At 36.0% G+C, this 27,701-nt stretch overlaps 1 protein-coding gene across 1 annotated transcript in view; it reads right to left on the minus strand.

Annotated features, from left to right (window-relative positions):
* The window catches only part of PLXDC2 (plexin domain containing 2), a 417,331-nt gene that overhangs the window by 138,995 nt on the left and 250,635 nt on the right, over positions 1-27,701 (minus strand). Inside the window, exon 6 of the mRNA XM_032622008.1 lies at positions 9,307-9,429. Within this exon, the coding sequence (XP_032477899.1) occupies positions 9,307-9,429 (123 nt within the window). The remainder of the gene's footprint in view (positions 1-9,306; positions 9,430-27,701) is intronic.

Consider the following 27,701-nt stretch of genomic DNA (forward strand, 5'->3'; position numbering starts at 1 on the left):
AACAACAAGGAAAGAATCTTAAAAGCAAGAAGAGAAAAGCAATTTGTTATTTACAAGGGAAATTTTAAAGACTGTTAGTAGATTTTTCTGCAGAAACCTTGCAGGCAAGAGAGAGTGAGGTGAGGTATTCGAAGTGCTGAAAGAAAAAACCTGCTAACCAAGAGTACTTTATTAAGCAAAGTTGTTCTTCAGAATTAAAGGAGAGATAAAGAAATTTCCAGACAAACAAAAGCTGAAAAAGATCTTTACCACTAGACCAGACTTATAAGAAATGTTAAAGGGAGTTCTTCAAGCTAAAATGAAAGAATGCTAGTAAGTAACAAGAAATATATATATAAAAGAAAAACTCACTGGTAATGGTAAATATATAAATTCAGAATACTCATAACAGTGGTGGAAAAATCACTTATAACTCTAGTATAAAGGTTGAAAGACAAAAGTTTTAAAAATAACTATAACTACAATAGTTTCTTAGTGGATATGCAATATAAAAAGTTATAAATTGTTATATCAAAAACATAAAATATGGTGGAAGGTGTAAAAATGTAGAGCTTCTGTATGAGTTTGAAGTTAGCTGTTATCAGCTTAAAATTGATTGTATAAGATGTTTTATGTAAGCCTCATAGTAACCACAGATCAAATACTTACACACAGAAGATAAATACAATGAATTGAAGCGTATCACAACAGAAAATCAAATCACAAAGGAGAGTGAGAGAAAGAAAGGAACAAAGGAATTACAAAACAGCCAGAAAACAGCTACCAAAATGGCAATAGTAAACCATACCTATCAATAGTTACTTTAAATGTAGATGGACTAAATTCTCCAATCAAAAGACACAGACTGGGGGCTTCCCTGGTGGCGCAGTGGTTGAGAGTCCGCCTGCTGATGCAGGGGATATGGGTTCGTGCCCCGGTCCGGGAAGATCCCACATGCCGCGGAGCGGCTGGGCCCGTGAGCCATGGCCGCTGGGCCTGCGTGTACGGAGCCTGTGCTCCGCAACGGGAGAGGCCACAACAGTGAGAGGCCCGCGTACCACAAAAACAAACAAACAAACAAAACCTACATACTCCAGTCGTGGAGCAGTGGAAGATCCAAGGAAGCACCATCTAACAACCAACAGTAATTAATAAAGGACTCCTATCCTTTAAAAAAAAAAAAAAAAAAAAAAAAAAAGACACAGACTGGGTTAAGAGTTTAAGAAAAAGACTTAACTATATGCTGCCCACAGACACTCACTTCAGTTTTAAGAACACACGTAGATTAAAAGTAAAGGTATGGAAAAAGATTTTCCATGCAAATGGAAACCAAAAGAAAACAGAGGTAGGTATACTTATGCCAGAAAAGTAGACTTTTAAGCCAAAACTTGTAACAAGAGACAAAAGAAAGATCATTATTCAATAATAAAGAGGTCAATTCATCAAGAGGATATTAACAATTGTAAACGTTTATAAATATTTATGTATCCAATCATAATACCTAAATATATAAAGCAAATATTAACAGATCTAAAGGCAGAAAGAGACAGCAATACAATAAAAATAGGGAACTTCATATCTCACTTTCAACAATGGATAGATCATTCAGACAGAAAATCAATAAGGAAACACTGGACTTAAACTACATATTAGAGCAGGTGAACCTTACAGAAATACATAGAACAGGGAGACACAAGAGGGAAGAGATATGGGAACATATGTATATGTATAACTGATTCACTTTGTTATAAAGCAGAAACTAACACACCATTGTAAAGCAATTATACCCCAATAAAAATGTTAAAAAATAAATAAATAAAACACACTTGAAAAAAAAAGAAATACATAGAACATTTCATCAAACAGCAGCAGAATGCACATTTTACTGAAGTGCACATAAGACATTCTCCAGGATAGATAATTTTTTTAGGCCACAAGACAAGTCTTAACAATTTTAAGAGGCCTGAATTCATATGAGGCATCTTTTCTGACCAAAATGGTATAAAACTACAAATTAACAGCAGAAGGAAAACTGGAAAATTCACAAATACATGGAGATTAAAAAATATCCTCCTGAACAACCAGTGGGCCAAAGAAGAAATCAAAAGGGAAATCTAAAATATCTTGAGATAAATGAAAATGGAAACAAAACATAAAACTTAAGGGATTCAGCAGAGGCAATTCTAAGAGGAAATTTATAGAGATAAATGCCTACATGAAGAAAAAAGAAAGATCTCAAAAAACAACCTAACCTTACACATCGAGGAACTAAAAAAGAAGAACAAACCAAGCCCAAAGTTAGCAGAAGAAGGAAATATCAAAGATCAGAATGGAAATAAAAGAAATGGAGACTAAAAAGATCCATTAGATAGATATCACTAGAATGATAGAAAAGATCATTGAAACTAAGAGCTTTCTTAAGATAAAAAATTTGACAAAACTTTGGCTAGACTAAGAAAAAAGAGAAAGTATAAATAAAATCAGAAATGAAAGAGGAGACACTACAACTGATAACACAGAAAACAAAGGACCATAAGAAACTATTGTACTATGAACAATCATATGCCAACAAATTGGACAACCTAGGACATATGGATAAATTCCTAGAAACATACCATCAATCAAGATTGAATCACAAAGAAACAGAAAATCTGAACAGACCAATTACTAGTAAGGAGATAGAATCAGTAATTATAAAAGTTCTGACAAAGAAAAATCCAGGACCGGATGGCTTCACTGGGGAACTTTATGAAACAGTTAAAGAAGAATTAATACCAATTCTTATCAAAGTCGTCCAAAATAGAGAAGAGAGAACACTTCCAAACTCATCTTTCAAGGCCAGCATTACCCTGATACCAAAGCCAAATGAGGACACTACAAGAAAAGAAACTTACAGACCAATATAGCCAATGAACATAGATGCAAAAATACTCAACAAAATCTTAGCAAACCATATTCAACAGTACATCAAAAAGATCATATACCATGATCAAGCTGGATTTATTCCTGAGATGCAAGGATGGTTCAACATGCACAAATCAATCAATGTGATATGCCACATTAACAAAATGAAGGATAAAAATCATATGATGATCTCAATAGATGCAGAAAAAGCATCTGACAAAATTCAACATCCTCTCATGATAAAAACTCTTAAATCAGATATAGATAGAATGCATCTCAACAAAATAAAGTCCATATATGACAAGCCCATAGCTAACATCATACTTAAGGCTAACAAGATACTAAGCAGAAAGCTTCTCCTCTAAGATCAGGAAAAAGACAAGGACACCCACTCTCACCATTTTTATTCAACATAATACTGGAAATCCTAGCCAGAGCAATTAGGCAAGAAAAAGAAATAAAAGGCATACAAACTGGAAAGGAAGAAGTAAAACTGTCACTATTTACAGATGCCTGTAGTGTATACAGAAAACCCTAAAGACTCCAAAAAAACTGTTAGAACTAATAAATGAATTCAGTAAGGTTGCAGGATTCAAAATCAATATACAGAAATGTGTTGTGTTTCTATGTGCTAATAACAGACTATCAGAAAGGGAAATTAAGAAAACAATCCCATTTACAATTGCATCAAGAAAATACCTAGGAATAAATTTAACTAAAGGGGTGAAAGTCCTGTATACTGAAAACTGTAAGACAATGATGAAAGAAACTGAACAAGGCACAAATAAATGGAATGATATTTCATGTTCTTAGATTGGAAGAATTAATATTGTTAAAATTTCGATGCTACCCAAAACAATCTACAGATTCAATGCAATCTCTATCAAAATTCCAATAGCATTTTTCACAAAAATGAAAAAAACCCTAAAATTTGTATGGAACCACAAAAGACTCCAAATAGCCAAGCAATCTTGAGAAAGAAGAACAAAGCTGGAGGCATTATACTTTCTGATTTCAAAGTATATTACAAAGCTATAGTAATCAAAACAGTATGGCTTTGGGATTAAGGAAAAAAGACACATAGATCAATGGAACAGAGTACAGATCCCAGGAATAAATCCATGCTTATACGGTCAATTCATTTTCAATAATGGAGCCAAGAATATACAATGCAGAAGAACTGTTTCTCAACAAACTGGATAACTGTGCTGGGAAAACTGGATAGCCACATGCAAAAGAATATACCATACACAAAAATCAACTCAAAATGGATTAAAGACTTGAATGTTATACCTGAAATGTAAAACTCCTAGAAGAAAACATAGAGGGTAAGCTCCTTGACATAGGTCTTGGTAATCATATTTTTTATTTTGTATTTAACACCAAAAGCAAAAATAAACAAGTTGGACTACATCAAACTAAAAATATTCTGCACAGCAAAAGAAACCATCAACAAAGTGAAAAGGCAGCCTATGGAATAGGAGAAAATATTTGCAAACCATGTATCTAATAAGGGATTCTATCCAAAATAAATAGAGAACTCACACAACTCAATAGCAAGAAAACAAATAACCTAATTAAAATATGGACAAAGGACCTAAACAGCCATTTTTCCAAATAAGACATATAAATGGCCAAGAGGTTCATGAAAATGTGCTCAGTATCACTAATCATCAGAAAATACAAATCAAAAGCACAATGAGACATCACCTCACACCTGTTAAGATGTCTATTATCAAAAAGACAAGAGGTAACAAATCCTGGAAAGGATGCAGAGAAAACAGAACCCTTATAGTCTGTTGGTGGAAACGTAACTGGAACAGACACTGTGCAAAACAGTATGGAATTTCCTCAAGAAATTAAAAATAGAAAACTACCATATGATCCAGGAATCCCACTACTGGGTGTATACCAAAGGAAACAAAATGACTTCCTTAGAGAGATATCTATACTTTCTTGTTCATTGAAGCATTACTTAAAGCAGCCAAAGTATGAAAACAACTTAAGTGTTCATTTATGGATGAATGGATAAAGAATATGTGGTATATATACACAATGGAATATTATTCAGCCCCCAAAAGAATGAAATCCTGCCTTTGTGACAACATGGATGTATCTGGAGGGCATTAAGCTAAGTGAAATAAGCCAAATAGAGAAAGAGAAAAACTGCATGGTATCACATTACATGTGAAATCTAAAAACAAAACAAAACAAAGACAGTCGACCTCAAAGAAACAGATTTTAGAATGTCGGCTGCCAGGGACTAGGGTCTGGGGGAAATAGAGGGATGCTGACAAAAGGATACCAACTTTCATTTATACAATGAATAAGGTCTGAGGATCTAATGTATAACACGGTGACTACAGTTTCTAACACTGTACAATATAATTGAAATTTACTGAGAATAAAACTTAAATGTTCCCACCCGAAAAGAAAAAAGGTACATATGTGAGGTGATGAAAATATTAATTAACTTGATGGTGGAAATTCTTTCACAATGTATATATATATATATATATATATATATATATCAAATTATCACACTGTACCCTTTAAATATAGAAATCTATTTATTTCCTTGAGGTAAAACTTTAGAAGTAAAAAACATTTTTTTTTTTAACTTTTACCTTGGTACTTTTAGTTATAAGCAGCACCCAAGACATACCCCTGTTGTAAGTGAAAACCCAGGTCTCTTCCTTCCATGGGCATCTCTGTATCTATACAACCATTTTTCTAAAAACTGGAAAAGGCAAGAGGACAATAATAGCCAGGAAACTTCCCATAATCGTAGAAGTAAAAGGGTTTTCTGATCATGAAATTCCTCCTAACAACCACTTCTTTTCTTTCACATGTGTTCACAACTCTCAAGCTCTAGTCTCCTTCTTACTCACTAATTTCTAATAGACACTTTGACGGTGCAGAGGAAACACTGAAATGGAGGGCAGATGAGCTAGACTTGTGTGCTGCCTCTAATACTTTGTGTGTGACCTGGGACACAACCTGCTTGAACCTGTTTCTTCTACAACATGGGAGGAATAATTCTTGCCTTCTAGGGATTTCTGCAATCAATCAAAAAATATATAGTTTCCTCAAATTCTTTGTGCACAAGAGAGGTCTACCTAAATTGAGCAATTAAATGTTTTTCATGCAAATTCTGGTGACGATATTTTCAATACATTGTTAGTAGCAGACTTTTAAAAATAACACTAATTGTGCAAATATGTTTTATATTATGTAGTAGCACAGCTCCCCCAGCATTTAATTTAAATGGTTCTACTAGTAAGATTAGTTGAGTGTAAATGTTATCATTAAATTTTAAAATTAATTACATGTCTCTATCTTGTTTTATTGAATAATCAATATATCAAATTTTACCTTTTATTACAAGTTGCTGAATCTAAAACTTTATGGTCTGCAGGTTAGTGAGAGTGGCTTTTAGAGATACGATCTTGTATTTCTCTAAGCAGCGCCTTACTCACATATTGCTTCCTAGGTAGTACCTAATACAGGAAGCAATTAGGTAAGTGAACCAAAAAGACACTTTCTTTGGTCATCAGCTAGGATGTAGGAGAATAATCTGCCAAGAGCAAACCTTGGAATTCACCAAAGAGCTGGGTTAGTGTGGTGCATCTCTTGGCTTATGACTGACAATCCCACACTGTTTTTCTGATGATGGGCACAAAATCTAATGGTAAAGTTCTTCCTGGCAGATCTGAAGTTGTAATTTAAGCTCATATAACAGACCACATGAGCTGCTGTACCATCCTATGTGCTTAATGGAACTGAGCAGTTGCAACTTAGTATCCCTAAGGTGATCAAACTGTCTCATCAGTAATGGATGCCAATTTCTTAATCTCCAAAATAAAAACAGGCAGGTAGGTTGGTCTAGGGGCATTTAAGGTCACTACTAACTCCCAATTTTCTGATTCTGTGCTTGATTAGGCTTCTGATCACTGCAAGACTTACGCTTTCTATTTGCTGTTTATGAGCCACCAAATTATTTTTCTATTAAAAGGTTTAGTTTTACAACTTCTCGAGTTTTTGTGCATTAATATTCTGTGACTTCTAGGCTGGCTATAATATTTGGAAGCATCGTCTGATTTTTAAAATCTAGTGCTTTAATGCTTACAGAAATATTATCTTAGAAGAAATGTTCTAAACTGCTGTCTCCTCTAGAGAAGTTTTTGCTTTCCTAAAATGTTGAGTTTCCCATCCTTAAGCATTCCTTCAATGATCCTAACCAGTCAAAGTTGGAAATATTTCAGTAAGTTGCTATGGTATAAAAGGACTTTGTGAAGATCCTTACAATACTGAAAAGTGCTTCAATCATTTAATAAAACACAGGCAGTTACTAGCTTTTATTATTATATTGTAAGAATGCAATATTCCCATTGGTTATCACACAGAAGATATTTCAATAAAGTAAAATACAGTAATTCTTGAGTATTTGTACTGTCACAACTCTCAGAATTAAAAATCATCTTACATACCTAATTTTTTTCATGTATTCATTCATTGAATAATTATTAAGGACCGACTGTGTATTGAGTTCTTGTGCTAGGTATTGAAGAGAAAATAATTTCTTATAAATAGTCACAGTCCTAGTTTTTAAAGAATTTAGAATCCGGTTGAAGTGGCATACATTAATTTTTAAAAATCATTTAAATAAAAGTAAAATTTAAATATTGAGCTACCTAGGTACATGGGTGTGTGAGAGAGCATATGGGGAAAGAGACTTAATATGCTTTACGATTTTTTTTTTTTTTTTTTTTTTTTTTTTTGCAGTACGCGGGCCTCTCACTGTTGTGTGGCCTCTCCCGTTGCGGAGCACAGGCTCCGGATGCACAGGCTCAGCGGCCATGGCTCACAGGCCCAGCTGCTCCGTGGCATGTGGGATCCTCCTGGATCGGGGCACGAACCTGTGTCCCCTGCATTGGCAGGCGGACTGTCAACCACTGCGCCACCAGGGAAGCCCCTGCTTTATGATTTTGATGCTAACAGTCTAAAAACTTGGTCATCAGAAGCTTGTGCCCATGAGTAAATGTTCCCAACATCACCTAGTAAGTGACAAAGCTTGGAAAATACTCAACTTTCTTATTTACTTAGGGTAGATTCATTCTGTCTAGTAGGTCATGGGATAAGCTTCAGATAAGTTGCTCACTGTAGCTCTGTCTAAAGTATACTTAAAATCTACTTGTACATCTTTGGGCCTTAGTACCTCAGTTTTTTTAAGTGGGAGGACAGAGTATAACAGTTCTTAAAATAATAGAAGGAAATAATTATTATGGCTAACATTTAGTATTACTTCATATTGTAAGTGTAAGGATCACACTTTGGTGTTATTCAAATTGTTTGAAATGCATTTCTCAAAGTGTACATCTAAGTATGTTTAGTTTTCTTCCTCTTTTGCTATTTTGACCTGTAAAGTGGCTTTATCACACTGGTCAGATCTCTTTCAGCAAAATGATGTCATTTTCTGAAAGCCATGGTCACGAGTAAGTCTATGCTACCCCATAGTAATTTTCTTCCTTGCTTATTAAGGCAAGACAAGAGAAGAAATAACTCTGTTCAGACCACATGCTTTCATTATTTTAAAAGATAAAATTGTCATTTGGGCAAATAAATACTATTTTTGTATTATAAAGAGAACAGAAATTTCTATCTTTAAGTTTCCAAAACAACTCTTCTTTTCCTATAATTTCGTTTTCTACTAAAGTTACAGCTTTCAATAAGATGTAGACATGAAAATTCATTTATGTCTTTAGGACGTTCCATTTCTTACTTAGATTTGAATGGTACTTAGTGACATATTCTAGGTCTTTTCTGACTATTTTATATGCCCCGCAAAGAAATAGTAGGGATAGATTGTTGTCAGTTACTCTATTTCATATTTCAAAGTCAGGAAAACCTTTTTCTTAAGTGATTTTAATTACCCACAATCCTAGATTTTTAAAAGGTGTGTTCATCTTATTGTACATATTATTCAAAAGTTTTGGAAATTTAATATCAATATATTATGCCACTTGCCTCTATCTGAAGATCAAAACTAACAAATTATCCTTTGTTTTTTTTAATAGGAGGGACGTATTGCAACTAGCATAAAATAAATGTATTTGCTTTGTTCGAGGTGTCGTTCACAGCAACTCATATATTATAGTGCCCAATACATGTTAATAAACATTTGTTGAATGAACAAATGAATGAATGAATAAACGAGTGACATTTAACCACATACTTTACTCCACATATTAACAGTATTAACAGCTGCAGTGTAACATTTGTCATCTCGGGGCATTTGTATCAAGCAGTTTAAAATTCCAGTCTACCCCCAAAAAACCCAAGGTTACTAAAATATTAATATGAATCTGATGATCAATGTTTATACGTATACATTTAGTAAAAAATAGGCTAACCAATACATACCATTATCAAAATATCTGACCGTTGAATTTCTGGATACACTGGGATCAAAATTTGCCATTAAAGGTGCTATGTACTGTGTGGCTGTTAGCATTCGATGTACAACTTCTCCAGTGTATATGAAACCTATAATTAGAAAAATAATAAATATGTTAAGAAAAAGTCCAGAAAATTTTAATTAAAGTATCCCAACTCACCTTCAGTCACATTTCAAAAATAAAAAAAAAAGAAACATAATTAATGTCTTAATGTCTGATCAGCAATAGTTGAGTCTGGATTAGCTGACAAATTCCCATATGATTTGGTAGCACCTTGCAGACTGGTAAATCAGAAATCTATAGTATGTACAACTTTAATTGCAGGAAAGTGACTATTACCTGGAAGAGATTATTAGGCTGAAGAGGCTAGTATAGTACTATAAGTAATTCAAACATTAAATTTGCCTTTAGTAATCCCTTGTTATCTTAAACGCTAGTCAAACAGGCAAGTCCAGCTTACAAATGAATGTATTTTCATGATGTTGAATTGCCTTTCTTAATCTCAGTTTAGGACATTTTAGAAATCACACATGTGTATCTTTAATACTAAAATGAAGAAAATGTTTTGGACCATCTTTTCAAAGTTGAAAGGAGGCTAAACACTCATGGAAAAACTGCATCTTTCTCAGATTGCTCAAGTAGCACTGTGTCAAGGAGGTAGACTATATGTTTTCAGATAAGATGGTAAAACATTGACCATGCACAAATGCCTCTCTGTTTAGAGGGTTATCAATGCCAGCCTATTCTAGCTGTTCACCAGAGGGAATTTACTATGGAGAACTTCAGTCTTGAATTAACTTTCAGTACCTCCCATGTTACAACCCTACCCACTTTCAATTATCCACACTGGGTTTATTTACTTTGTGGATTATCCATGACAAATTGTTAATCCTATACTGGCTTCTTGCCTCCAAGGTCTTTAGCTGCCTAAAAGGAGAGTCAGCTCAGAGAATACCAACGAATTTTTCATATTAATCTAGGAAGTGCACAATTAAGAACATAAAAAATGCACACATACATTATTACAAAATAAAATCCAAAGCAAGTTATTTGTGACAATGCAATTGTAATGTTTAGGCAATCGTAAGTTAACTACATATTTGGGGTTACTATAGATCATTTTTCTATTTCCATTAGTATTAATTTAAAAAGTGGGACTTTTTTTAAAACCACAAAATTATGTAGAATTTAAACTTCTAAAAGTGTAAAACTTTTATCTCACTTCATGGTCTGAATAAAGCTTTCATTGGCATATCATGGCCTTTATTGTTTTAAATTCTCAACTGTAATTTCTAGATAAGTTATTGGAGAATTAAATCTGTAGTCATTTACTTTGAAATCAATTTCTGTCTTTCCAGCTTTCCTCTGACTTCCTGTTTTTTTTTGCAGTACGCGGGCCTCTCACTGTTGTGGCCTCTTCCGTTGTGGAGCACAGGCTCTGGACGCGCAGGCTCAGTGGCCTAGCCGCTCCGCGGCATGTGGGATCTTCCCGGACCGGGGCACGAACCCGTGTCCCCTGCATGGGCAGGCGGACTCTCAACCACTGCGCCACCAGGGAGGCCCCTTTGACTTTCTTTTTTATTTTTCATCAAAGGCATAATTGAATCATAGCTATTCACCTTTAAAAATGATGCTTAAACTGGTCAAATCTTTAGCATGTTTTAATCATCCATTACTCTTTGTTTCTCATTTGCCAAAAAATATCTTTCAAAATAAATTCCCTATGTCTTGAGCAGAACTTTGTACATTTGCCTTTTCGCGTAGCTCAAGTGTACTAAAAGATATGATAGGGTGGAAGAGTCATTGCTTTTATTTGATTTCCCTGTAATTTTCAAAGCAACGCTCTCAACGTTCAAAGTCCAACATCACATCCTTAAAATTATAAAGATGAAGAGTGACTATTTTTCAGGGTCTATGATTTACTTCTTTTCTCCTATCCTCATCCGCATGCTTTTATATTCACCATTAATTTCACCATTAAAACGAATACAAAAATTCTATAAATATGATCTTTTACAGAAAAAATTGAATTATACTCTGAAAGTGTTCTTTCAGGGACAGTAGCTCTGGATAGTTTATTCCCTTACTTTAAATTCGCCATGTATTAATAAGAGAAACTGATTTATTTAAAGAATAAAGAGGGCAGCAGTTCAAGGCAGTAAGATAATTTTAAATCAATACAAAATTCATTCACCAAAACAACTCTGGAAGAAATGCGGCAGCAATTCCTAGAAAAACAGAACTGAAAAATGTGGAGCCATTAATGATTTCAGATACTTAATTATTACTATTAGTTTTTAAAATAAATAAGGTTTATATTTATAGATTTGGCAAAACATTATTTTCCATTCTCTTGTATGTAACTCAGTCTTTCAGATCGTGAGAATCATTACCTGCCGCTTCCTCTCATCAGGAAGAAGTTTTCTAGAACTACAAGTTCCCAAAGTTTAAAGGTGAAGTCTCAAATTATTCCCAAAGATCTAAGTAAAATGATGGAAGAATTTGCTAACGTGTAGAAGTTATAATTACAACTCTTGATTCTTCTATTATTATAACATTAATATAAATTATAAGTACTAGTCCTATGAGTATTATAGCTGCTACAACCACTACTAACAAGAAAGTCTGCCACTATTATTAGTCTGCTGCCACTATTACGACTACCACCACCAAGACTAATGTGAAAAACAATCCAAGGATACAGAAACTCCACTACTCCACAAAATGAGTTTAGTTTTGCTAATTCAGAGAATACTTCTTGTTTACTTAGGAACTGAAACCCAATTCCTTCATTATCTTAGGTTAGCTCGTAGTGACTATGAAGTACAATGCTTGCTTGTAGCGATGGGCTCTACTGAGTTACCCTTACATTCCTGGGTTTTAAAAATATCATTTCAGCAGTGATTAATAACTGAGTGGAGAGAAACCTTACAGGCCTGCTGAGAGCAGGGAGGGAAGTGTAATCAGGTGTTGAATAAGAACCAGCTATGCAAAGTAAAGAGTCCTTTAATGGAATAAATCTTTTCCAAATCTTCAAAGGAATTCATAGCTACCAATACCCCGTTTAGACATTTGTCTCTTTTCTTTAGTTGTCTTGGGCATGTCCAGTTGTACAGAAAAAATATTTCATTTTTCAATTTAGGCAACATATATTTACTGTTTTTTTCAAACTTGGTTGTAGCCATTTGAAGAGCTAATCACAAAATGTCTTTTACTCACTATGTGCTTCTAATTTAAATAGCACTCATCTACCTAGTCATAAGATGTGTAGAAAAGTGGTTATTACTCAGGTAATTTGGAACCCAGAAAGATACCTCCACTTAAAAGATCCAAATTAGAGAAGCAAATGTATTTTGTTTTTTGAATTTCAAGTGATAGCTACACACTGCATTTCTCTTGCCTTCATGAGTAAACCTAAAGTCAAGTTCTGAACTCAGATGAAATTGACGGCTTTGCTCCTGCAACTGAAGGATCTCCTTGGGCTGTTTCTGTAGATGGTCTCTAGTCACTTGAATAAACCAGTTTTAAATCTGTAAACCTCATCAAGTCATTTGAGGATTCTATCATTGTAAGTCCTGGCGTGAATAACCCTTGCCCAATCACTATATATTTATTAACCACAATTATATATTTACTAACTACAAATATTATTGTGATCATTGTGAAATTAACCAATATCTATATACCATTTTACCAATTACATTATTTTCATATAGTTTCTTCACTGTATCCTTATAATAACTTTGAAAGGAATTATTATTATTTCTATTTATTAAGTGAGGCATGTAATGAGGCTGGGTAATTTGCTTAAAGCCACATGGCTAGAATTGGTCTTCTGATTCCAAATTTTATGACCTCGTCACAACATACTTTAGAATTCATTATGTGTCCAGCACTATATACTCTCCCTCACTGGATTTCATACTTAAACAAGGAGTTCGAGGAGGAAAAGATCTGCCCTCTCTGTGAAAGCTCCACTACCTCTACCTTGGAGCAGAGCGGCAGTCACCTTAAATCCTGCTACTTTTATTGTACTGCTTTTACTAACTGCAAATTGTACAAATAGAGTTAAAATAGATTCCTCCATCAAAAGCCACCAAGTGACTCTCAAGTTGGTAGGTGAATGACATATGATTAGGGAATATATTTGACGGTGAAATCCAATTATTTCCTAGCTGTGTGACGTAAGTTCCCGACCTCTCTGTGGCTCAGTTCCCTAATCTGTTAAATGGAGGAGTAATATCTACATCATTGGGTTGTTATGATGGCTGAATGAGTCAATACGTTAAAAACACTCAAAGATAATGTTTAAAACAAAAAATTTGCAGGAAAAAAATCAATTAAATTCTATTTTTCACCCCTTGAAGCCTTTTCTGCCTAATGCCTAATAGTTGATTAGACCTGCGCTAGGATGTTTATATAACGTCAAAATTGTGCTTCAGACTCAAATGATATGATACGTGTTTCGTGGCATTGTTCCAATTTGGGTTAAGGTGTACCATTGAACCTAACTACAAGACAACAGGTAATAAAACAGCCTTGATGTCCAACATTCTACACTTATGTAGATACATGTTTCCTTACATTCTGATGGAATAGCACCTTGTAAAAATACCAACCTCCTATTGGTTGCAAATGGTTGTTTCGTTTAATTGAAAGTGTCACAGTTATGAAGGAAGCACGAAAAGGCTATAATTTCCTGTGAAACATTCTGTGAAACTTTAATGTGTAAAGAGCTACATAAAATATTCTACTTCATCATCTTTCAGTTGATATTTTTGACCCCAGAGGAAAGGTTGGATCTGATGGGTAAGCCTGTAGGGCAGTGAACACTTATATTTAAATGCTGCCTTTAGAGTACAAATGACAATGGTGTATGCAACTGTTGCCACCTTTATGACATGTGTACCATGACCCCTACACATTAATCAAATAGATCTGAAATTTATGGTCTTTTATCCACGAAGATTTGGAGAACAGATTCCTCACACTGATGCTTCCGTAACCTTATATATGACCTGTCCCATCTCTATGCATGAAGAACTGAGTTGTTTAACTGGGTGTTGTTTGTGGTTATTGTTTTATCAGTTGCTCTGTGTTTGTGGTGGACAACTTGCTTGAAGCAAACAAATGCAGTTTGAGCATAATTCAACTTACATTTTGCACAAATGCCACTTTACGAATCACAGTACATTATCACATGCTATAAACTAGCCCCTTTCAGACAAATACTTGTTTGTAGTTCAGTTAGCCTTTTAAACAAAACCACATGTGGCAGCAACTGCTAACTTGAAAATTAAAAGTTGTGGCAAGTTATCTGGTAGCTAACTGCCTGCCAGCTGCAACTGTACAATGAATGATGGGTTTCATGGAACAGGCTTCCTCTGGACAAAACTGTTGCTAGTAGACCACATAGTTCACTGTGAGGATGTTGGTGTGTACATGCCACTTAGACAGTTAAAGAAAAAAAACAGAAGCATTTCTGAAGTTCATGTGAACTTGCTAACCACGGGCTCCTAGGAAGCAACCTATACTCTTGTCAATCACCAAATACCTTTCCTTTACAATTCCAACCAGGTGTCAATCATATTTTATACATTGAAAACTTATATATATCAAAATATATCACATCTCATAGACTCCTTTATCCTATTGGCTTAAGGCCACAATGGGGACTACAAATCACAACAGTCACCCTCTGGGGGAAAAAAGCAACCAGTGACAACTTGGTTATTGGCTGCAAATTATGGTCATGAAATTACCAATATCAAATTTATGTTGATGATATAAAGTGCCTCTCTCCAACTCCAGAAGGAAAGGACAGGAGCCAGAATTATGTAGGTGAGGAAAGGAAGAGAGACAAAAATCCATAACTTCTTTCATTTTCAACTATTAACAAAATCGTTGCCTGTAGTTCTTGCCTTCTCCATCTTATTTCTTATAAGATGCAACTTATTTCTTCTCCATCTTATTCAAATAAATAATGTAACATGTTCTTAACTCATGTTAATTCTTAGTTGTTACGGTCAACAGTTCCCCTCTTCCCTCTGTTCTAAAGGCTTCTGATTATCTGGGATTTCCAGAGAGGGGTCCTTTCACGCTGCAGACAGTGAATGGCACCCCCAGGAGTTGGGTAGTGCATGACCTACATGCTTTTCATGGAGGCGCTGCATTGCTCCTTTTTACCTGAAAATCAAGTCCATCCCCTCTGTCCAGATGGATCCAGGTACTACATTTTGAAAGCCTTACTCTTGCAAGGGGGAGAAGGGGAGGGTTGCTTTGAATGACTTACGGCCGTAGACTGAGGATTCCGGGATCCTGTTGTCAAATGCTGGACTTACATGTAGCAGCCAAATTGTAGTTGGGAGTTAGTCCCTATACCTGAGGTCTGCTTGGTTTGGGGTATGCTGTCCTGTGTTTGCAAAGCCTTTATCTCAAATCCCACCTAGTACCTTGACCCTTGCTCCTTGTGTGCAGCTTTTCTAGAAGACAACCACTTTTATTTCCTGACCTATAAATATCGGCTCCCCTGGAATTTCTGCCCATTTACCGGAACCTAAATAAACCCTTCGGGAAACCATCTAGAACATCTCCAGGTTATCAGCTGGGCTTCCATCCAGGCTCTATCCTGCTCTAGAGAGAGGAGCTCATGCCTTGCTTGGCTTTCATTCCATCTCCAGGGCTCCCCACTACCATGAGGAACAATGAAAACTGTCCCTTCCTTTTCCAAGGACTTAAAAACTCTCATTGATATCCATTTTTAAATGTCTGGAAAGAGCCCTGGAAGGAAGATGACTAAATGCAATGAGAGGCCACCTTCAGGTAGGCTCTACATCACCAGACCTCACTGTATTTATTGACTACTCTGTAGTACTGCATGTCCTACTTTATAAATCGGGTAAATTTAAAGTAAACACATAGCGGGAGAAAACCTCATTTAGATTCTTGCCTAGAATTTCAGTCTATCTAGCCTCTAGTTTCCAAAACCAATTTTATTCTATATTTTTTAAAAGATGACTACACTTTTCCACCTTTATTCCTCCAGAAATGTTTTCATTTTCCATTATTGTTTATACATCCTAGGAGAGAGAGAAATCTCATCCCCAAGTTTTAGCAGAATCCATCCGAGTCGTGAGGTGTCTTGAACGCACTGACAGTCCCCTCACTGTCCTGCCCTTTTCAGTGCAAGAGAAATACCATTCATCTAGACCGGAAAGGAGCTACCAGAAAGAAGGGCTTTGCTTCTCAAAGATGGCCATCTGCCTTGCACCACCAGTCCCAAACCGAACGCCTGTTCCTTCCTTTTTTCTCCAGCTTAACTGAAATATCCCAAATGTCTCAATGGGCTTGGGTTTTAACACCTTAGCCATGAGCTTATACGTCCAATCTAGTGTCTTATATACTGTTTCAGATGGATATATAGATCATATGTAAACAGGTTGTGTGTAAGTATAGTCTGTGTGTATATATATATATATACATATATATATATATAATATGTAATAAACATATTGTGTATGTATATACATATATATACATATATATATATATGCATTTCTCTCCATGAAAAGGCAAAGTGTAATGGAAAGGCTCAGATTTGACTTTTTCATGTTTTACAAGCTGCACCATCCGATCTCATGTCATCACTTACTCTCACTGAGTTGCAATTTCTTCTGTAAAATTAGGCTAAAATTAACTGCCTTTTAAACAACATTGCTGTGTGCACTAATTGGTGAAAAAGGACTCCACAAATGTAGCTGCAATTCCACCATTCAGCACATATATATCGAGCATCTGCATTGCTCTGACGTCCTTTTAAAATCAGAGCTCTGTGGCGGCTCCCTCTGCAGTTGCGCTGATTTCTCTCCTCCTGTGCTCTTGATTGCTGCAGTCCTGTGCTCAGGATCAAACTTCTGTGATATTTTCAATCTCCTTGAGACATGTGCCCTTTTTACACTCTCAGAGTTGTGATCCTAACTCTATTTTCTCATATGTTTTAGTAGTTCGGTCCTGTAAGGAGATGAGTGCTCAGTGAGAGGGACAAAATTGCCATAACAGAAGAGCATTGGCCCAATTGTATATTCACATTACACACTTTGTGCTTTGTCCTTTCAATGTGCCCTATAGTTTGAACACCCAAAACACTAGATGCTGAAAGAAAAACTCTATTCAAGAAAAGAAAGGAATTTATAACATATTTGGCTTTGTTTTTATATACATATGTGTGTGTACTGTGTGTGTACACACCCATATATACACACATATGTATATGCACACATATATTATATGTACATACATATATGTAGAGAGAGAGCATCTTAGAGTACATAGATTTTGTAAATCAATACAAAACAGAGTATCTTAAAATCTGAAGCACAATAAAATCCAATCAGCTTACTTCTTTTGAAAGCATTTTAAGCATGATTTTACCCATTTTGCTGATCCCGTTGCACAAGCCCATCAATATCTTAGTTAACACCCACTGGATCGAGCTTTTAAAAAATGCATTTATTTTCACAGATATAATGTACTCTTACATAAAATTTATCAACTCTATTTTAGGAAACACTGTAATTAGAGCAGTGAGAGATTAAAAGGAGCCCTAAGACCTTTTCACATCTATAATAATTCCAATATTTCTCTCCCAACTCTTTCCCTCACACAAAATGAAAAAATAAACAACCAAAAGAAATCAGATTCATTTATTCAGGGTCATCTCTTCTAGTGTTGGCTAGGGGAGAGCTTATTGGGATATATATTCTTCCACCAGAGAGAGTTACTATACAGAACTACTCGTATTCATTCGGGATATGGTCATTGAGGCAAAAAAGAGTAGAATTTGGTTAGAATTACACCATTTATTTCACAAACTAGATCCTAATTCAAATGTTAGAGATTCTACTTCCTATAATCTTACTGTGAAAAAATTTGACGGAATATATTTATTTGGATCAAAATGCCGATAAAGCATTTTCCTTGACCTTGGGAGTCACTGCAAAAACTGCTTAGATTCTAAAATTCTTAAGCATGTATTCAAGCATTCATACACATTCAACTATGGATATTTTGTGATGTTCAACCAATTTCTATTTGTTTTTCTTTTGTTTGTTTTGTTTTGTTTTTGTGGTACACGGGCTTCTCACTGCTATGGCCTCTCCCATTGCAGAGCACAGGCTCCAGACGTGCAGGCTCAGTGGCCATGGCTCACGGGCCTAGCCGCTCTGCGGCATGTGGGATCTTCCCGGACCGGGGCATGAACCCGTGTCCTCTGCATTGGCAGGCGGACTCTCAACCACTGCGCCACCAGGGAAGCCCTCTATTTGTTTTTATATGTGACTGTATTTTACCTCTTCTTACTTCATACATACCTCAGACAAATAGAATCTAAGCCATCAATCCCTAGATATCTGAAAATGTTACTTTTCTTGCTACTTTAATGAGATCTTATTTTTCTACTTCCTTCTCAACATTTTACTTCAATTATACTTAACATCTGACTATCCAACCAAAGGAAAGCAGTAGGAAATGTTACTGGCAAAAGTGGCTATTTACTTCTCATTTTACTCGACCTTTGACCAGAGTAATACTTACTGGAAACAGACAGAAATGGGTATATAGCAAAAAAAAGGCAAACAATAGAACCACAACTCTGGGACCACCCAGAGTGAATGAATAATGCTACACCAGGTCTTAGGTTAACTGGTATGAGCAGTAGAAAAGGACCTTCCATGTTTAGTGGCAACATTTTATTGCGTCCCAAGGAAAATGAAAGAGATTCTTGTATTTTTTTTCAACACCTTTACATTCACATCTGCCAAAAAGGCTGGGGGAGCAAAGCTATCATCTTCTTAGGTTGAAAGAGGCACTTCTCAAAGGGGACCACGGGAAGGCATGGAAGCTATTCTGTAATTGAAAACCTGGTTCTCTAACATGTAGCTTTTGTGGAAGAGCAGCAAAATCTCGTATCTCAAATGTGCTTTTGTGTAACTGATTCAGACTGAGCAGAACTGAAGGGATGAATTTTCTTTTATTTCACTTTTATGTCTGCTAAGGCAGAGAATGAAAAGGTTCGCCATGCTGGGAAGAATTCTTTCCCTGGACATCTATCCACAGGTCCTGGTCAGTGTGTGAATGGAGCAGTCAAAGTGGCTGCAGGTGAATCTGGCCTCGATGACATAACCCAGCCATAATAGGGCACCTCGCATATGTGCCCAAAGTTCAACAAAACCAGGGCAAGCCTATAGTCAATCAGACACCAGTTTTAAAGTAATACCTCTTTAAATATATTAAAATTAAAATGAATGATGTTTTAACCTTTCTACAAATTTGGGATATGGGAGGCCTGGGGAGAAATAGGCAAAATTTATTAGAGTTCATTGTTCAGGCTTTAACATTGTCATTGTCAGAAACCCTACTCAGGTACATAATGACCGTCAGAGCTCTCTCCTTCCTATTTAAATCTTCTCTCAGGAAGAATCTGAATTATTATGATGAATTATATTATTATTATTGATGGATTATTATCTACTACAGTGTGAATGGCATATAATCTTTATCCCCTCTCAGGAGTATTTATGTTATTTGAGGAAGATGACCCTCCTTAAGCTAAAAAAATGGTTCTCTCCTGTTGCTACCAACAAAGGGCTGAAATCACTCCAGTGAGCGTCTACTCACTGCTGACCTTTGGTAGTGGGTCAGCACAGGTCCCCAACTAAACCTGTACCATCCTGCAAAAGGTGGAGGCTAAAATCGCATGGACGTGGGTCACTACTCCCTCAGGTGGCCACTGTCGTCCTCTGTAGGCTCTGCAATGCTGGAGGTTTTTCAAGACTTGATACTACAACACAGTCTTACTGTAGGTGTCAGAGTGACATGGAGGCCCCTCTGGTTTATGGCTGCTACCCAGTGACTTTACAAAGAGTATACACAACCCCAATTTCATTAGATATAGCCATTTCAGAGAACCTTATATTTGGGGAGAAAGTGGTTAAAAAAAAATTGCATTGTGGATTTGTTTTATCCCTTGTTAGCTAAGCCTTTAAGGATATTGGGTCAATGCACTCATCTCTGTATACGTGCTGCTTGGCTTGGCAGACTCTCTTGCATATAAGTAATAAATTGGTTTTCAAGAATGAGAATTGTTCAATCTCCGAATGCCCCCACCTGACAAATAAAGCCCTCCATGCTTTGGTCACTGCCTGGCTCTTTGACTTTATCTCCCACCTCTCCTCCACACGCACCCTGGACTTCAGTTACTCACAGCTTTCTGTGGGCGCCACGGGTTTTATGCGCTTTCACATGCTACTTTTTCTGCCTGAAATATGCTTTCCTCCTTCTGTGCCCTGAAAAATCTTATTCATTTTTTAAGCTTCAATTTAAACGTCTCCTCTTGTGTGAAGCCTTCTTTTATCCTCTCCAGCTCCGGAAGATCTGATCACACCCTTCGTGTTCCAGCCCTATGCTCTTCCTACTTCTATTATAGGTCTTATCACACTGAGTTACAAGTGTTTATTTTCATATCCATCCCCTGGCCTCTCTCCTCCTTATCACCTGTTACAGACTCTAGAGGACGGGGGCCATGACTTGTTCATGTTTGTGTCTCAACACAGTATGCAGTCATTCATGTCCGCATCCAGTCTGCAAGCAATGGTTGAGTGCTTGGTATGTTTGAGGGATTACACTAGGCACTGAGGTTACAGCAGGGAGAGGACATTCTCTGGACTGCGCAGAGAATGGTGTGTGTGTGATGCGGTTGGAGAGCAACAGCCAGGGGTCAGTCTCTGGGAGGCTGTGCCAGCCGTGGCAAAGGTTTGGGGACCTTTTTTTCAAAGGCTACAGGAACACACTGAAAGGGTGAAGCGGAGACTTAACGTGACCAGATCTGCTTTACTGGAAAATCATTCTGATAAACACCACATTCGGGCAAGTGTTTATTTCCAGAGAAAGAGTGAAGAACACATGGAGAAGGGTACATAGCAAAATTCAACTGTCTATTTTACCCCCTTCAATCTGTATTGAGTACACACATGTTTTCTGTATTATTCATATTTTTTGTACAGCTGAAATATTTCAAAAAAAATTTAAAGTTCATTCAGGCAGAGTATAGACAATGACTAAGGGGGAACCATACTTGAAATAGGGTGAACAGTTCACTATTTCAATAATCCATGGACAGAAGGAATGGGCTTAAACTAAGAGGGAGGTGGAGAGAAGCAGACACATCAGACTTCTTTCAGAAGTAGAATCAATGTCCAGATGGCTTATTGGATATAAGGTGAGAGAGCTGAGGAAGGAAGCAACTGGAAGATGATGGTGCCATTTACTAAGATGAGGAAACTGGTGGAGAAAAAGCTAAATCTGGGCTGAAAGGGTGGTTTCCGAATAAAAGCGTACAAACAGCTTAATCCAATTTCTGTCACTCATATGCAACCTTAGGTATCACAACCAAAGGGGTTATACGGTGGTTTTCCATCACTGAAGCTTCCCTGTTGAGTCAGTTGTCTTGGAATTAAACCCTTGTGCACCGAAGCAGAAAGTTTGGGGATCTGGTATAATCAGATTCCTTGGACGGATAAGTACCATTTCAAGGCCTACAAACGGGAGGGATTACCTGCTAATTTAACCATGAAAGCGGATTTGTGTGTCTGTCTCAGATAAGGTAAGGACGCATGACACACACAGATAAACTGCTCTTCAGGGAACTGAAAAAATCACTTCAAGGGTCACTTACTGCTCTTTGACTTGTCATCTTCTGTGGTCTAAAGGAAACCTTAAGTAGAGCCTAGTATATCTGACAAATGCATTTACTTTCTTGCTGACAACGTATTTGTCTGCAACATTAGTATTTCACAAGTATTATATAAAGAGATATAGCAAATATGTTTCATGATAAAGATTTTCTTTCCAACTTTCATGCAGACCTCTCTTTGGAATAAACTAAGGCAGCATAAAATATTGACATAATGTTAAATAAACGCAAAGCAATAAAATCAGTGCACTTAAAAATCTATAAAACATAACTGTATAAATGTTATAAATATACTCGAACGAAAGTCTTGTTCTGAGGGTTCCCAACCTCATACAGATAGAGACAGACTAAAAAAAGTAAAATGGTCAGTAAAGATTCCCACTGGATATTTCACCACTGAATCAGAGGGTAATGGAGAAAAAAACATGGAGCTGAAATGCAGGGGAGGAGTTCTTTTCTAGGAAAAAAGTAACAAAGACTATTCAATGAGGAGAAGGAGCTGCTTAAAAGCTAAAGTCAGGTTAGGGTGAGACTGAGTACTAAAAGGGAATTAGAACTTTAAAAAAATTTTCACAAGTGAACAACTTAAGTTTACATCTCTCTGTTGTTCAGTAACTGAAAGACTCAGGGAGAGACTATCAAATAAAATTCAAGTGATAATCAAAATGTTTCAAAGAGTGTTAGAAAGCATTAGAAGGTGTACATTAGGACCTGTGAACTTTCTGGATATCAAATGTTTCTCAGAATATTTGCCCTCTGGGAAAAGTAACTTTGTTATGAGAAAGGGTAACCCTGAGATTGACACTCTGAGATCTCACGCAAAGTTTACAGAAAATATTTGGTTATTCACCCATCTTTTTTAATTGTGGTAAGGACGCTTGACGTGAGATCTACCCTCTTAACTGCTGAAGTCCACAGTGCAGTGTTGTTAACTGTGAGCACGATGCTGTACAGCGGATCTCTAGAACTCATCCATCTCGCATAACTGAAACTTTATACCCATCGAACAGCAGCTTCTCATTTCCCCATAGCCTCTGGCAACCACCATTCTACTCACTGCTTCTGTGAGTGTGACTATTTTACCCTATAAGTGTGGAATCCTGCAGTGTTTGTCCTTTTGTGACTAACTTATCTCATCTAGCATAAAGTCCTCAAAGTTCATCCATGTGGCTGCATAAGGCAAGATCTCCCTCTTTGGTCAGGCTGACCAATATTCTATCATATGTATATATTTTCTTTATCCGCTCATCTGTTGATGGACATTTAGGTTGCTCCTACATCTTGGCTTTGTTAATAATGCTGCAATGAACATGGCAGTGCAGATATCTCTTCAAGATTCTGCTTTCAACTCTTTTGGGTAAATACCCAGAGGTGAGGCTGCTGGATCATATGGTAGCTCTGTTTTTAATACTTTGACCCTCCAGACTGTTCTTCATAGCAGCTGCACAATGTCACAGTCTCACCAGTTGTGAACAAGTGTTCCAATTTCACCACATACTGGCCAACACTTGTTACCTTTTTTTTAAAGACACACTTAAAATTTTTTTTATTATTACTTAAAAACTTTTTTTCAAAATTTATTTTTGGTTGCTTTGGGTCTTCGTTGCCACACGTGGGCTTTCTTTAGTTGTAGCAAGCGGGGGCTACTCTTCCTTGCAGTGTGCTGGCTTCTCACTGCAGTGGCTTCTCCTGTAGCAGAGCACAGGCTCTAAGTGTACGGGCTTCAGTGGTTGTGGCTCGCGGGCTCTAGAAGGCAGGCTCAGTAGTTGTGGTGCACAGGCTTTGTTGCTCCACAGCATGTGGCATCTTCCTGGACCAGGGATCGAACCCGTGTCCCCTGCACTGGCAGGAGGATTCTTAACCACTGTGCCACGAGGGAAGTCCCAACACTTGTTATCTCTATATTTTTTTTATACAACAGCCATCCTAACAGGTGTGAAGTGATATCTCATTGTGATTTTGATTTGCATTTTCCTGATGATTAGCTCTGATGAGCATCCTTTCACCAGATGAAAACAAACGTTGGTCATTTGTATGTCTTCTTTGAAGAAATATCTATCAAAGCCTTTCCCCCAATTTTTAACTGGGTTATTCATTATTTTGCTATTGAGTTGTAGGAATTCCTTATGTATTTTGGATATTAACCCCTTATCAGATATATGGTTTGCAAATATTTTCTTCCATTCCATAGGTTGACCTTTTCATTTTAATGATGGCTTCCTTTGCTGTGCAGAGCTTTTTAGTTTGATGTAGTCCAATTTGTTTATTTTGCTTTGTACCTTTGCTCTTGGTGTCAAATCCAAGAAATCATTGCCCAGTTCAATGTCAAAAAGCTTTCTCCCTATGTGTTCTTCTAGGAGTTTTACAGGTTCAGGTCTTATGTTAAAGTCTTTAATTCATTTTGAATTGATTTTTGTATATGATGTAAGATAAAGGTTCGATTTCATTCTTTGGCATGTGGATATTCACTTTTCCCAACACCATTTGTTGAAGAGTCAATTCTTTCCCCATTGTGTATTCTTGGCACCCTTTTGAAGATCAGTTGACGGTATATTCATGGATTTATTTCTGGCCTTTCTGTTCCATTCCGTTGGTATACAGTCTATCTTTATGCCAGTACCATACTGTTTTAATTACTGTGTTGTAATATATTTTGAAATTAGGAAGTGTAATACCGGGACTTCCCTAGTGGCCCAGTGGTTAAGTCTCTGTCCTTCCAATGCATGGGTTCGATCCCTGGTTGGGGCACTAAGATCCCACATGCCATGCAGCTAAAAATAAATAAATAGTCTTAAAAAAAAAAAAGGCTAGAAACCATCAAAACAAAACAAACAAAAAGAACCCCACTTTGAAAAGAAATACACCTTTAGGAAAGAAAAAGAAGTGGGGTACCTCCATCTTTGTGTTTTTTATCAAGATTATTTTGACTACTCAGAACCTTTTGTGACTTCATATGAATTTTAAGATTTTTTTTATATTTCTGTAAAAATTGCAATTAGCATTTTGGTAGAGACTGCATTGAATTTGTAGATTGCTTTGGGGAGTATAGACATTTAAAAAATATTGTCTTCCAATCCATGAACACATGATGTCTTCCCATTTATTTCAATCTTCTTCAATTTCTTTCATCAATGTTGTGTAGTTTTCAGTGTGCAAGTCTTTCATCTCTGATTAAATCCATTCCTATGTATTTTTTCTCTTTTCATGCTGTTGTAAATGGTATTCTTCCCTGATTTTCTTCTCAGATAGTTTGTTGTTAGTGTATAGAAACACAATTAATTTTTGCATAATGACTTTATATTCTGCAACATTACTCAACTCGTTTATTAGTTTTAACAGGTTTTTTCTGGTGTGTGAGGTCCTTAAGGTTTTCAATGTATAAAATCATGTCATCCTCAAACAGAGATAATTTTACTTCTTCCTTTCCAATTTGGACACCTTTTATTTCATTTTCTTGCCTAATTGCTCTTGCTAGGAAATATGGTGTATCACATTAACTGATTTTCATATGTTGAACCATCCTTCAATCCCATCCCATGGATAAATCCCACTTGGTAATAGTTTAATGATCCTTTCAATGTGTTGTTGAATTTGGTTTGCTTGTATTTTGTTGAGAATTTTTGCATTTATGTTTATCAGGGATAGTGGTCTGTAGTTTTCTTTTCTTGTAATGTCTTTGGCTTTGGTATCACAGTAATGCTGGCCTCATAAAATAAGCTTGGAAGTATTCCCTCTTCTTCTATTTTTTGGGAAGAGATTGAGAAGGATTGGTGTTAATTCTTAAGTCTTTGGTACACTTCAGCCATTAAGCCATATGGTCATGGGCTTTCCCTGTCGGAAGTTTTTTGATTACTGATTCAATTTTCTTACAAATTACAGACGTGCTCAGATTTTCTACTTCTTAAGGAGTCAGTCTTTCTAGGTTTTATGTTTCTAGGGGTTTATCCGTTTCTTCTAGGTTATCCAATTTGTTGGTGGATAATTGTTCACAGTAATTTCTTGTGATCCTTTATATTTCTGTGATATAACTTGTAATGTCTCCTCTTTCATTTCTGATTTTATTTGAGTCATTTCTTTTTTCTTAGTTAGTCTAATGGTTTGTCATTTTTGCTAATCTTCTCAAAAACCATCTCTTAGGTTACTTGAGAACTTTCTTCTTTTTTAATGTAGGCATTTACGGCTATAAAATTCCCTCTTAGTACTTCTCCTGCATCACATAAATTCTGGTATATTGTGGTTTTGTTTTGATTTGTCTCAATATATCATCTAATTTCCTTTTGGTTTCTTGTTTGACCCATTGGTTGTTCAAGGGTGTGTTGTTTAATTTCCACATATTTGTGAATTTTCCAATTTTCCTTTGCTATTAATCTTTAATTTCATACCATTGTGGTTGGAAAATATGCTTGATATGATTTCAATCTTTTAAAATATATTAAGACTTGTTTTGTGGCCTAATATATGATCTATCCTAGAGAATGTTCCATGTGCACTTGAGAAGAATGTGTACTCTGCTGCTGTTGGGTGGGATATTCTTTATGAAATGTTAGGTTCATTTGGCCTATAGTGTTATTTAAGTTTTCCTTATTGATTTCTGTCTGGAAGTTGTTTCCATTATTGAAAGTAAAATATTGCAGTCTCATACTGTTATTGTATTCCCATCTACTTCTCCCTTCAGTTTGCCAATGTTTGCTTTATATATTTAGGTGCTCTGATGTTGGGTGCACATATAACTGTTATGGCTTCCTGATGAATTAACTCTTTTATCATAATATAATGTATTTTGTCTTTTGTGACAGTTTTTGACTTAAAGTCTATTTTATCTGATATAAGTATAGCAACCCCTGTTCTCTTTTGGTTACCATTTGCATACAATATGTTTTTTCATACCTTCACTCTGAGTCTGTATGTGTCCTTAAATCTAAAGTGACAGCAGATAGTTGGATATATATATATTTTTATCCATTCAGCTACTCTAAGTCTTTTGATTGAGGAGTTTAACCCATTTATATTTAAAGTAATTATTGATACAGAAAGACTTACTATTGTCATTTTGTCACTTGTTTTCTGTCTTGTAGTAGCTCTTTTGTCCATCTTTCATTCTCTTGCTATTTTACTTTGTATTTCATTGGTAATTTAGTAATGGTATGCTTTGTTTCCTTCCTCTCTCTCTCATATATCTTCTACATGTATTATTTTTGTGGTTACCATGGGGCTTACATAAAACACCTTATAATTTTAACAGTCTACTTTAAGCTGAGAGCACCAATATTTGGTCATTCTTAACCAATTTAAAAATGGAGTAAATATCTCTTCCCTGCAATGAGTACAGTGTAATTTTTTATAATGTTTATTGGCAAAACAAACATTTCACTTTGACATTTTTGGTTTAGCTTTTGAACTAAACAAAACCAAATGTTAGTTTATAAGTATGTACATTTTGCTTGGAGAACATCTACAGTCCAAGTGAAGCATATTTTCTCTGAATCTCAAGACAATTGTTTTCAAAAATCTAACCCTGGATTAAAAGATTTACTTATATTGCAAATTATAAAACATCATAACCGTAGCTGCTGGTGTAGATTAAAAAACAATTCAGTTTTTTAAGTAATAGA

Source organism: Phocoena sinus, chromosome 2 (assembly GCF_008692025.1).
Source record: "Phocoena sinus isolate mPhoSin1 chromosome 2, mPhoSin1.pri, whole genome shotgun sequence".
NCBI lineage: Eukaryota > Metazoa > Chordata > Mammalia > Artiodactyla > Phocoenidae > Phocoena > Phocoena sinus.